Raw genomic sequence first — 13,551 nt, forward strand, 5'->3', positions numbered from 1 at the left:
GGAATGACATCATATTTATGGTGTTAAATCAAAACTTTTACATAATATTTCTTATTGAGCTAAAAGTTTACCCACATATATATGGTAATGTTTTCAATTTTATGCTAAGGCTACTTTATCACTATGATCAATACTTTCAAGTTATATTGTACTTGTTAAATCCTTGTAATTTTTAAGGCACTATACACAACATAGTGTAAGGACACCTTAATTTCATGTACTTGATTGTGAATGGATCATTAAATTTAGTATGCAAAAAGGCGCATGAAACTTAGAGAGACCATATTTTTAACATTTTAATAAAGAACACATGCCTTTCTCTCATCACTTAACTATTCATGAGGTTTATACTCTTGTTAGAAAGATACGTCCACCCACAAGAAGAACTCTAAAGTTTCTACTTGATTTCATTTAAAAATTACTCAATTTGGATTGACTTACTTTATTTAGTTTTCTTTTGATGATATATTTTTAAATATATTGTGCATATTTCCTTTTGATATAAAAGTCTATATTGGAGCTAAGTTTTAGATTCTTGTTTGCTATTTTTCAATATATTGTGTATATTTCCTTTTGATATAAAAGTCTATATTGGAGCTAAGTTTTAGATTCTTGTTTGTATATTTTTTTGTAAAAAGATTGGGTATTTGGAAATTGTAAAGTGCAACAAACTGAACATATTATCTATCACACAAAGAAGAAATTATAATGTGGGAAGTGGAATTTTGGGTTCGTTTGTTGATACTAGATTCCTAGGTTTATAGAATGCAAAGTGGAACTTGGGTTCCTTGATACTAGGTCGCATGTTTGTACATTGTATCTATTTTTTGATTATGATGTGCTACCAAAGGCTATCTAAAGGATCGGTGACCTTCCATGTATACATCATATAAAGAAAGGAAAAATTGTTTTTTTGTAAATTTACATGCCATATTAGTTATATTGTAAAATTACTTGCCACCATAACTAATTAGTATTATTCTACACTATTAGATACTTTTGAGAAATCCCTCAACCTCAGTCATGTTTGCTACCCAATTACTTCTCTCGTATATACTTAATAATTAAAATATATTTTTGTGCATGTAAAATGTTCTTTTTAACAGAAAAGGAAAAAATATGTATTTTTTAAATATATAATTTTGTGGCTTGTATCTATTCCTTGATATAGTATGCATAAATATACATGTTCTTATTTTGAAATACATTATTCAAGCATTAGGCTAACTATAAGATTAAATAGATTTGTTACACTCATTTTATCATTTGGTGGCCATGTGTCTAAATTTCAGCTATCAATCACATGGCAAGGGATCACTTGTAGGAACCTAAGATAATAATCCATCTTTAATTTCAAAGTTTGAATGGAAGCTTAAAATTGGAGGGAACTAGAAAGTGGATAGCACCAAATCTAGAGCACCTACCAAAAAAGTGAGAGGAAACTTGTAAAATAGTGGTTGATAAAGGGAATGTGGTAGTAGCCTACATTGGCTATAGTATCTTCAAAACCTCACACCAAACCCCATCCTCTCCCCCTTTCCCCTTCTCTCTTAGAAATAAGGAAAAAAACTACCAAGTTCTTTAATTATCTAATGAAATAAGTCTTATATTGCTCCAATAGATTATATGTCATCATATATTATGAATTATTTTATGGGCTTGGAAAAGTTGAAGATTCTCTTCCAAATCCAATGCATGTCTTACATGTTTTGTGATGCACTATATCATGTGTCTATGGATAGGTTTAATGATTCTAATCAATCATAAAAATTATCATCTTAATAATGATTATGCTATATCACAAAACATGGACTTGAAAGTTAACCCTTAAACATGTAAATGTTTGTGTGTGTGTGTGTGTGTGTGTGTGTGTGTGTGTGTGTGTGTGTGTGTGCATGCATGTGTGCTTTCACGTGTTTACAAATTCTCTCCACATGCATGTGCATGCATGCACATGTGTGTGTGTGGGTGTGGGTGTGTTCATGCATGCAAAAATATTGATGCTCTCAATGCACTTCTTTTTAACTAATGTGGTTAGACAAGCTTTTCTTCATGCATTGATACTGTCAATTGTGATTGAATAAATCAACATTAAGAGCCTTTTTGATTATAAGATGTAGAAATTGAGTTATCTTGAACCAAATTAGTAAATATTATTTATATAACACGATATCATTCTTGTCAATGAATCCTAAAAAGAAAGTACTCCCAAAAGGAGTTGGGGCTATTATGAGGTAACCTTATAGAAAATTTAGTAAATTACTAGAAATATCATACTAAAAATTATATAATGGCATGAAAAATACACAAAGTATTGATACTATTAAAGTTTAGGTCTATAATGGTGTTGATTTTGACAATGGAGTTTTTTTTTTGGCATAAACCATTGGTGATGACATCACACTTAACATGTTATCAGACATGCTTTTAGTGATGCTTTTAGTAACGTTGGTTATTATTGCTAGATAAATAGAATTTTATTCACTTGGCAATGAAACTTGTTATTTATTATTTACGTTCTAAAGTGACATTATTATTATTTCCCTCACAGTAGATTATTTATAGACTCTTGCATGCAAATAGTTTTCTTCTTCCTAGTCCTCTTCTCTTCAAGTCTCTATTCTCTCTCTCTCTCTCTCTGTCTCTCTGTCTCTCTCTCTCTCTCTCTCTCTCTCTCTCACACACACACATGACATATGCACACATATGAACATGTGCACATGAATTTACATGCACACACACACACACATGTGCATACGTATGCACAGTACACACACACACACATGCACATGCACATGCACATGCACATGCACGCACGCATGCACGCACGCACACACACACACACACACACTCGTGATCACTCTCAACCCCCAATTTTCCTACCCTATCCTTAGGGAAGACCTCTCTCTCTCTCTCTCTCTCTCTCTCTCTCTCTCTCTCTCTCCTACCCTATCCTTAGGGAAGAGCTCTCTCTTTCTCCCTTAAATTTTCCTACTCTATCCTTAGGGAAGACCTCTCTCTCTCTCTCTCTCTCTCTCTCTCTCTCTCTCTCTCTCTCTCTCCCTCCTACCCTATCCTTAGAGAAGAGCTCTCTCTTTCTCCCTTAAATTTTCTTACTCTGTCCTTAGAGGAGAGCTATCTCTCTCTCTGGTGTAATAAAGGGTTTTTTATTACACCAGAGAGAGAGCTATCTCTCTCTCTGGTGTAATAAAGGGTTTTTGCATTGTCAAGAAAGCCTTCTCCTCTATCCTCCATGAAGTATGAAGAAGAATCAATAATCTTCTTAATGCCAAAGAATTTGACCATAAAGGATGTGATTTCTTATTGATAGTTTCTTGGAAGAGCTCTCTCTCTCTCTCTCTCTCTCTCTCTCTCTCTCTCACATGTAATAGAGGGTTTTAGCATTCTCAAGAAAGTCTTCTAGGAGAAAGGTCTCCCTCTATCCTCCATGAAGTATGAAGAAGAATCAATAATCTTCTTGATGTCAAAGAATTTGACCATAAAGGATGTGATTTCTTATTGGTAGTTTCTTGGGTTGCAGCTTAAGTGTTGAGGAGACTAATATTTTAGAGCTATTAAATCATAAAATGGAGTATAAGAATAACTTTTTGGTTTTTATTATTTTATTTGGTAATATTTTGCTTCAACTTTTTTATTTCGTAAATATATTCTAAAGTAATTCATAAAATTAAGTTAGAACCTTGTTTTAATTTAACTATCTTGTTGTGGTTCCTTTACTATATGTAGATTATTATAGAGAGAGAGAGAGAGAGAGAGAGAGAGAGAGAGAGAGAGATTCGATCTACAACAATGGAATTACCTTATCATTTTCAAGAATAGATTGCATAATGTCAGATAATCTGGCATTCTATGATAACAAATTTGCGTATGAAAATGTATCATCCCCTTACACACACACACACACACACACACACACACATACATGTAAGTGATGTAGGCTTTATAGTAGTGATGTAGGCTTTAGTACTCTATCATCACTTATAGTAGTTATGGCCTCTTCTAATTTACTTATCTAAGACTTGGTTATCCTCAATGGAATGTTAAGGAGACTAGGGGTGCCTCGAGGGTTTCACTATATGTAAACTCTCTATATCACGTGCGTTCAAGGCCTAATTAAAAAACCTCTTATCTGTAAATTTTCCATGAATAAAACACACCCTTTTTCTATTCAATCTGTAAATACCCCCTTTAAATGGTACCCTTCTATATGTAAAAAATGTGTAAAAAAGGGATTTAAAAAACCCCTTCTGTTGAACCCATGTGCTACGATTACATATTTATGAGTGACCCCCCCACCCTCGAGAGGGGTGCATCAATGTAATTTCATAGAGGACACAATTAAGTAGCTTCTAGCCTATAGGCAGAGTTTGATGGAGACCATTTGATCTTTTAGCAACCCCTCTCCCTCTCAAACTTCTATACCTATAAAGGAGTGCTTTGTAACTTCTATACCTATAAAGGAGTGCTTTGTAACTAGGGATCCAAATGAGAGTCAACCTGGTATGACATATGTTGATATTATGGTGGGAAGGGGCAAAGAGAAAGTCATCAAGAAATCTTGTATAGTAGTAGGATTGAGTGGTGGAGATGGAAAGCAATCTCTATTGAGTGGTGCAATGAACCAACAAAAGGATTGAGTGTTGAGTGATGGATATGGAAGGCAATTGTTGTTGAGTGAGGAAATGAACTAGGAGTAGGATTGAGTGATGGAGATGGAAAGCAATCACTGATGAGTGGTTCAATGAACTAGCAAACAGGATTGAGTGATGGAGATAGAAAGCAATGTTGAGTGATGGAGATAGAAAGCAATCGCTGTTGAGTGATGGAGATAGAAAGCAATCGTTGTTGAGTGATGGAGATGGAAAGCAATCATTGTTGAGTGGTGTGATGAACCATCAGTAGGATTGAGTGATTGAGATGGAAAGCAATTACTATATGAGTGGTGCAATGAAACCATTTTTCACCATGTGTGCTTTAAGAGCATTGGATCTAGCTGGAGAAGACTTGTGTGCATTTGTGAGTAGATAGACTATGGGAGATAGTATACAACTATTGAAGAAGAAAGTTTTTCCACATTGATTGTATTTTGCTTATAAGGCATGAAAAGCTATGATAACAATCCATTCAACAAGCATAGTAGTTTTGCCACATTGATTGTATTTTGTTTATAAGGCATGAAAAGCTATGATAACAATCCATTCAACAAGCATAGTAGTTTTTCCACATTGATCGTATTTTGGTTGTAAGGCATGAAAAGCTATGATAATAATCCATTCAACAAGTAGAGTAGTTTTATGGAGAATTTAATAGATAAATACATTGCCTTTGCTTTCCGCTTGGAAGAGTAAGCCCTACAACTTGACCGTCCTCCACTAGCTTATCTAGTCACTGATAAGATTGGATGTGTAACAATTGCAAACAAGAAAGAGCTAAGTGGGCATCCTTGCCTAACCGATCTCGTCAAATGAATGGGCTTAGTCACTCCACCATAAGCCTAGCCACTACATGTTGGCTAATAGTATAAATCAAAGAAGACATGCAAGGGCGAAATCCCATAGTCTACGTAAGCTGTGAAAGAAAAGACCAACTAACGTGATCATAAACCTTTTCAATATCCAGTTGAATCATAACCACCTCTTACCTTTTGAAGCCCTTGCATAATCAATTCCAATTTGTACATTCAGTATATCATGCAAAATATTTCGACCTTTAATAAATCCATATTGCCTTGGATGAATCAAAGTAGGAAGAAATCGCTACAACTTGTTGGCCGAGACCTTTGCAAATATCTTACACATGATGTGATTGGTCTCTCTCTCTCTCTCTCTCTCTCTCTCTCTCTCTCTCTCTCTGTCTCTCTCTTCTCTCATGGATCAATTTTAAATAAAGGCATCTTTAAAAGGCACTACAGAGATAAACTTCATTATTCAAAATCATTACTTGCAAAGAATACCTAAATTATATGTTTGGGGTTACTCATTGCCATATCCCAAATTTGATTACATTTTTTATGAATGATTTTTTTTTGGGTTACTTATTGCCATTCCCAAATTTGATTACATTTTTTATGAATGAGTTTTTGAATTGGATCATTGATACTCAATTTTTTTAGTGTTTCTTAGCCATTATCATTGAAGAGAGCTCAAAAACTAAAAACTTCTTATAAAAGTGCTCTTTGATGAGTGCTTGAAAAGAGAAAAGAAAACTTAGTGCCTTTGATGTTGGCTTAACTTTGCTAAGTAGTTGACACGTACGTCGTGAGCTTGCTTGTGTCAGTATGATGTTTTAATTCACTTAGCATACATGAATGTTACACACACACCCCCCTAAAGAATAGTACATGAAAATTTTTATATGTATATTCCTAATTAGCTACTTTAATATCTCAAAGGTTTTGAGTTATTAAAGTAGCTGATGGGAAAAAATAAATTGGTGATTTTCCTTGTGTTCAAATGCACAAAAAGTAAAAGAGATTCAAAGTGTTTAAGCAGGTCATGGAAATCGTTGCTATTTGGAGGAGGAAGTAAGGGTAGAGCACCATAAACCTATATAAAAGCTTTCTATAGAATATAGTTTAATAAAGTATGTGGGAATTTTAGAGGCTATGCTCGTGGAGGGTGAAGTAGAAAACGTTAGCTTTATATTGTGTATATTTATGCCCTAGAGTTCAAAAAATGTTTTTTTTATAAAGAAAACAAATTCATCGAGCCCTGATTCCCAAGATGGCATCGGCTTCCTTCTCTCTAGCTGCGTGCCTACTGCTGCTCGAGCTGCTCTCCTCACAGTGCGCAGCACGTCAGCTTCGTGTGGGCTTCTACGACAATTCGTGTCCCATGGTGGAGAAGATCGTGCAAAGCTGCGTCGAAGAGGCGGTTGAAGATAATCCTGGTCTTGCAGCTGGGCTGCTGCGGCTCCATTTTCACGACTGCTTCGTGGAGGTGCTCGTCACGGAGACAAACGAAGGGGGGGAGAGAGAGAGAGTCGGTGCAATTAATTAAGGGAGAAAGAGTCCTTGCAATTAAATTTTCTCTGACTGTGTGTGTGTGTGTGTGAGAGAGAGAGAGAGAGAGAGAGAGCTTGCAATTAGACAGACTAGAGAGAGGGAGGAAGATTTCTTGCAGTTAAATTCTTTCTGTGTTTGTGTGTGTGCGAGAGAGGGAGAGGGAGAGAGAGAAAAGAGAGCGAGAGTGTCCTTGGAATTACTGACTGAGCATATATGATGCTAGGGATGCGATGCGTCGATTCTGCTGGACTCCGTCCCCGGTTCCGGCAGGCTTGCCGAGAAAGACCACCCGATCAACGCGATGAAATTGCGAGGGGCTGACGTAATTGACAACATCAAGGACCGCTTGGAGGACGAATGCCCGGAGATTGTGTCATGTGCCGACATCTTGGCCTTCGCTGCGCGCGACGCCGTCAATTTTGTGAGTGGAGGATTTAAGTTGTAACGACGGTTTCAGTGGGTGCTTCCAGCCACTATTCTTACAGCTTTAAAGCTGCTGCGCAGGTAGGGGGGCCGTCTTGGCCGGTGCCGGCAGGGCGGCGGGACGGCATGTTGTCACTGGCGGGGAAGGTGGCGCGCAACCTACCAGCGCCAACCTTTAATCTCTACCAGCTCACGACAACCTTCGCTGCCAAGGGCTTCTCCCAAGAGGATATGGTTACGCTCTCAGGTACGTGTATTCGCAATGGAAAATTTCAATGAATCTGAGCACAAACTAATACTAGTTGTGCTATTTGCAGGCGCTCATACCATAGGAAACGCCCATTGCAACTCCTTCGTAGAGCGATTATACGGCTTTAACGCTACGCATCCTCACGATCCCAGGCTGGATGCGAGGCTGTCTGCATCATTGCAATCCACCTGCCCACAGGGAGGGGGGGCGGACCCGGCGGCGGTGGTGGCCATGGACATACCCTCGCCCAACCTCTTCGACACGAGCTACTACGTAGGACTGCAGCACGGCCATGGCCTCTTCTCGTCGGACGCTGCGTTGCTATCCACGCCAGAGACCTCCAGGGTTGTGGCAAGAAGTGCCGTGGACGAAACGTTCTGGTTCGACAAGTTTGCAGACGCCATGTTCCGCATGAATCAAATCACTGGCACCGAAGGTGAGATCCGTATCAATTGCCGTGCTGTTAACAACTACGACTAGTATAGGCTGTCCGGCAGTGTTCGTGTGAGGTTTCTGTATCTGATTAAGGTTTAATCACTACCAATCCTATCCCAGCTTACCTTATTGTGATGCTTCTGTATCTGATCAAGGTTTAATCACTACCAGTACCACCAATCCAATCCCAGCTTACCTTAGTGATGCTAATTATGTATACGGTAGCACTGTGGTAGGAGTATCTAAAGCATTTTTTGCTTTTATTCAACTGATAATCTTAGCTTATGATTTAAGCTATAGTACTTATTACCGAATTTGCACTCCCTCGGCTTGATTTGCCTTGCGAGTCAAAAATTGAAATTTACATATAAAATTAGGTTTTTAGTGTCTCTCTTTTTTGGGGTGTATTTGAAAAACTTGTGACTCTCAAAATTCGGTTGAAATTTGTGTTGGCCTCGAAGTTAACAGTGAGAATTTTGAGAGTTTTACTAATAAAACCGATTCGATTGATGTGTGGAATTTTGAAATAAAAATCGACCAAAGTAAAAAAAACTGCCCTTATTTTTGACCGGTTAAGTAAAATGATTTTTTTTGGACGTGCCACATGTGCATTTATTTGCTATTTGTCACTATTTCTATTCTTATAGGCTTATTGTTTATTTTTATTTATTTACAACATTTTTTCTCTCCTACAAAGAGAAGCTTTGTTAATATCCCTATAGCTAAAATTATCATTTAGTACATAAATCATGAACATGAGTCATCTTAGATCAAAGATCATACACTTGATGATGCCTAATTAGTTACCATTGTTTGCATCATTGATTTCCTTGAATCACTAACATTGGGATCCGTGCAGATTGTGACTAGTTATCCTTTAAGTATGCTAAACCTTCTTCAAATTTGAGGCCACACCAATAGAGAATCGAATTCAATGAGATAAAATTGTGTTGTAGCCACAAGAACATGGCGCTAGGAGTACATTGAAGCATTAAATACAATACAAACTATACTACAAAAAGATGCACATGCTCTCTCTCTCTCTCTCTCTCTCTCTCTCTCTCTCTCTCTCTCTCTCTCTCTCCCCCCTGCGCGCGCGCACACACACACACACACACACACACACAAATAGTTACTCTCCTTTGGCAAATTATTATCTCATATTATGGATAATCCATGTGTTAGTATTAGTTTCGTAACGAGACATAGAAGTATCCTAAGAAACTTTATGTCCTATTAACTAACAAACTTTGTGGAATTCTTTTGACACATTGGTGTTGTAACATGTACCTTTTTCTTTAGTCATATAACCAAAGCATGCTAGAAAAAACTTGAAATTGATTGCAATTTTAAGTTTACGCATGTAGGGTCTACCGATGCCATCTGTGCAAGATTTACTAATTCCTCTCGGCTTTGGGGGTTTTCACAAGCTGAAAACATGCCTGTGCAGTCAATTTTTTGAATGGTTCAGTGGTTTGGTGGCTACAAGTCTGACATAACCTCTACAAGTTCATTTGATAACAGTAAAAGCATGAATGATTAGCCCACTTAATCATTGATATTTTGTGCTTGATCTGGCCTCAAGTCACTGCTATTGAAGGTGCTTAAGGCATTTGGTGTTTAGACCAAGGCTTCTACTTCATTCAAGGACACCTAGTGACACAATTTTCAGAAATTGTTGGAGCATCATGTATGTGGTGATATTACTTTATGTTGATGATGTTATAACTTACATCATTGTTCAATCACAATGGCTGAACCATCTGATGCTGAATCATCAAATATTCAACATTTGAAGCCTAAGAAGAAAAGCAGAAAGCCAAGGAGACGGGTAAGAAACAATGTCTACAACCCAAGAGCAAACAATGTTTCAAGAGGGTATGACTGGTCTGAATTTTTCATAAATAATCCTCATCTTTTGGTGAAGGTATCTAATCTTGTAAAAGCATTACTCAAGTGGTAAGACCTTGCTTTATCATCATGTCTACATCCTCATTTCATGTTGATAAGTTTAATGGGGTAGGCTTTCATACCTGGCAAGTTAGAGTAAGATTTATTCTCATGAAGAAAGGTCTTTGGGGGGTTGCTAGTGGAAAGGAGAAAAAACCTACCACTAGAGATGGTGAGCAAGGATGGGTACCTAAGGATGAGAAGGCTTTTGCCATAATTGCATTAGGTCTAAGTGACAACTACATACATCATATCTCTAATGCAAATAACTCCGCTGAAGCATGGGAAATCCTAGAGAAATTATTTGGGGCAAAAGGGAAGCATTCCAAGATAGGGCTGAAAATCCAATTTTTTAAACTTGAAATGAAAGCTTCTGAGTCTTTACCTTCTCATCTTAATTATATGAAAAGCCTAATGTCACAACTTGCAACAATAGGAGCACCAATAGATGAGGAAGATGCCATTGCAATTTTGTTGAAAAGCATGCCTTATGATGAGTATGGACATTTAGTGTCAACTCTCATGAATCTTTCGGACCCTACTTTAGAAGCCATTGAAGCTGCACTCCTTGAGGAGTACAAGAAGAAGCAAGAGAAGATAGGGATAATTGAAGGGGCATACTTCTCCAACAACAAGTGACACTTCAAGAAGAAGAACTTCATCGACACAAAAGAAAGAAGAAGGCTTGTGGATTCTACGGCAAGGACAATCACATTGAAGAAAATTGTTTCTTCAAACAAAAGGCACAAAAGGCATTCCTCGCAAGTCAAGACAAAGAAGAGCTTCAAGAAGAGGCCTTCAAAGAGGCCAATTTTATCCAAGATGAATGGGCCTTTTGAGTAAAATCAAGGGATTGCCCGTACCATGTTTAAAACCTCTCCATCCTAAACATAACTATCTCATTGTAAGCTTTACTATGGTATTCTAGCATCATCCATCATTGCTAGCATTGTAAACCTAACTGGAATAAGATCTACGGGCACTAGCATGGTCATCATAACTAGTTTTTGTAAGTTGTAACTAGAGCCTAGAATTGCCATCATAAAGGTAGCATTGTCATGGATTTGGTTGAAGGAGGGTTTGTTGGAAATATCACCCAAATCCATTCAAAGGTTAAAAGGGGCTGTATTACCTTGACAACTTTACTCAAGAAGCATCTTCAAATGGGCACCTATTTCAAATGGCCTAGGAGGGCATCTAGCTCATTTATGAGAAGCCCACATGGGGGGGAGATGGCATCTTATGCCTGTCATTGATGATGTCAACTACATCTTGTACTCTTTGCCTATATAAGAGGCCACTCCTAATGAAGAAGTACACGATTCTCTTTGATTAGTCCACATTATGTTTGTTTAGCCTCTCTTTGATTAGCATTAAGCTCTCTTCTAATCATGTCTTAATCATGGGCCTAATTACTTTTGATCCTCCATAGCCTTGTTCAATCTCTTCAAAACCATCAGAGGAGACACTGAGACAGATAAGCCATTTCTGTGCACAAGGGGGCACCATCTCCTTGAAAGAGAGGATTGAAGTGCTTATGCCAAGCTTGTCTCAGGCCCAACCCCATGAACCCCTCTTGATGCCTGGAGCAACTCCCATGCAAATTCATGAAGGATTGAGCATGTCTTGTTTTGGTAGCTTTCCTATTTTGGAGAAACTAGAGGCTTAAAGAATTATTCATGCATCGGAATCCTTTGGGATGTATTGTGTGGCAAGCATGGATGGTGCCAAGTGATGTATGGACACATGTACAACAGAATACATAGGAAAACAAAGATTTGAGCACTTGGATGCTCGCATCACAGCTTGTATTATTACGGCTGAGATGTTTGCTGCATAAAGTGGATTGGTAAATGCCTATGTGTTGGGACTGATTTGGTTGTAGATGTATTTGTGACCTTTTTATGGTGATACTCTGTTGAATTTTTTGCTGGTTTTGTTTGTTGATTTGCATCATGGGTAAGACAACCCAAGTAACGCAAATAGTATGTGAAAAGCTCACCACAAAGACGACTACAGTGTGTGGAGTTACAGGATGGAAAATGTTTTGGGAGGAAAAGGCATGTGGGAGCTTGTAACGGGTGATGATAGTTGCCCGCGATTATTGGAATCTAATCCGTCGGATCAGCAGAAGCTTGCCTACAAGCAATGGATAGAGATCGCGGAAGGTCTTCCATTGGATCTCGCTTTGTATATCAGAGTCCTTTATACCACATATCAAGAAGGCAAATACGCCACAGGAAGCCTGGGAGATCATCCATAAGCTTTATGGAACAAGTACGGAAGCACGGAAGATTTAGTTGAAGCAGTGGCTACATGGCATATGGCGAGAGAACCGCAACATTACAGATTATGTGGTTAAGATTAGGAAAATTACAGAGGATCTAGCTAGTATCAATTTCCAAGTGGATGATGATGATCTTGTATCGGTCACCTTGAATGGATTGGGGCCACAATATGTCACTAGATACATCAGTTTCTGTGCGAGATACTATGCCGGACTTTAAGGAATTAGTTGCCTTATGCATGACCGAAGAAGTTAAGTTGGGACTCAGAGCTTCTAGCAGTGGAAGCAAGAGGGATCAGGTGTTCTATCATAGTCGAGGCCGAGGTGGTTGTGGTTTTGGTCGTGGGCACGACAATCATAATGTAGGTCGAGGAGAATACTCATCTAAAGGTAGTGATTGTGCGCCTAGGGCTAGGGGGGAGATTACCTAACTGACAGCCAGTTGTTGGCAAAGGTGTTGAAAGAACGGTAGAGGGAGAGGAGACACACACACAGGAGCAAACCCTAATGTATATTGCAAACCCTAACCATAGAGGGAAGCCATGTCCACTCTCACACACAGCATAATGCACTAATCCATAATCCACACAACACACTATGAGTTGTGTCCACACTCTACTAACCCTAGCTAATGTCCACACACTATGACCAACTGGACACGCGGTCATTTATGTCTCACACATGTTCCTACCTAATCTGCCAGCACATAGCATAGCTGGCTCACACTGGCATCGAGCTTGAATCTCAACAGCCCCTCTCAAGCTCATGATGTACTGCCGATGAAGATGTAGATGAGCTTGGGATATCAAGACTCTCAACACTCCCCCTCAAGCTCATCCCATGTACTCCCAACATAGTCCGGAAGTACTCAAACTTCTCCCTGCTAAGTGGCTTCGTGAAGATGTCTGCCACCTGCTCATCAGTCTTCACATAGTGAAGATCAACTGTACCATCCAGCACCTTTTCTCTGACAAAGTGATAATGGACCTCTATGTGTTTGGTCCTCGCATGAAACACTGGATTCTTTGCCAACTGTATACTGCTCATGTTGTCACAATGAATGAAGCTCACATAAATCTGTCAAGAGACTCTTTAACCATATAGCCTCACAAGTAGCAATGGCTGCACCTCTGTACTCAGCCTCTGTACTAGATAAAGCAATGGCTGCACCTCTGTACTCAG

At 38.6% G+C, this 13,551-nt stretch overlaps 1 protein-coding gene across 2 annotated transcripts; it reads left to right on the forward strand.

The window, feature by feature from the left end:
• Positions 1–6,701: 6,701 nt before the first annotated feature.
• Positions 6,702–8,420, forward strand: LOC147631258 (peroxidase 5-like). 2 transcript variants are annotated; one of them, XM_086809604.1, is made up of 5 exons: positions 6,702–6,959; positions 7,248–7,445; positions 7,529–7,694; positions 7,765–8,225; positions 8,288–8,420. In XM_086809604.1, the coding sequence occupies exons 1-4, from the start codon at positions 6,744–6,746 to the stop codon at positions 8,175–8,177; spliced, it is 993 nt and encodes a 330-aa protein (XP_086665730.1). In that variant the 5' UTR covers positions 6,702–6,743; the 3' UTR covers positions 8,178–8,225; positions 8,288–8,420. The 2 variants fall into 2 exon arrangements, with proteins under 2 accessions (XP_086665730.1, XP_086665729.1); XM_086809603.1 differs by having other exon boundaries at positions 7,765–8,420.
• Positions 8,421–13,551: the final 5,131 nt, after the last annotated feature.

This window comes from Cibotium barometz, chromosome 15 (genome assembly GCF_041138505.1).
Source record: "Cibotium barometz isolate CiBa-2024 chromosome 15, ASM4113850v1, whole genome shotgun sequence".
Lineage (NCBI taxonomy): Eukaryota > Viridiplantae > Streptophyta > Polypodiopsida > Cyatheales > Cibotiaceae > Cibotium > Cibotium barometz.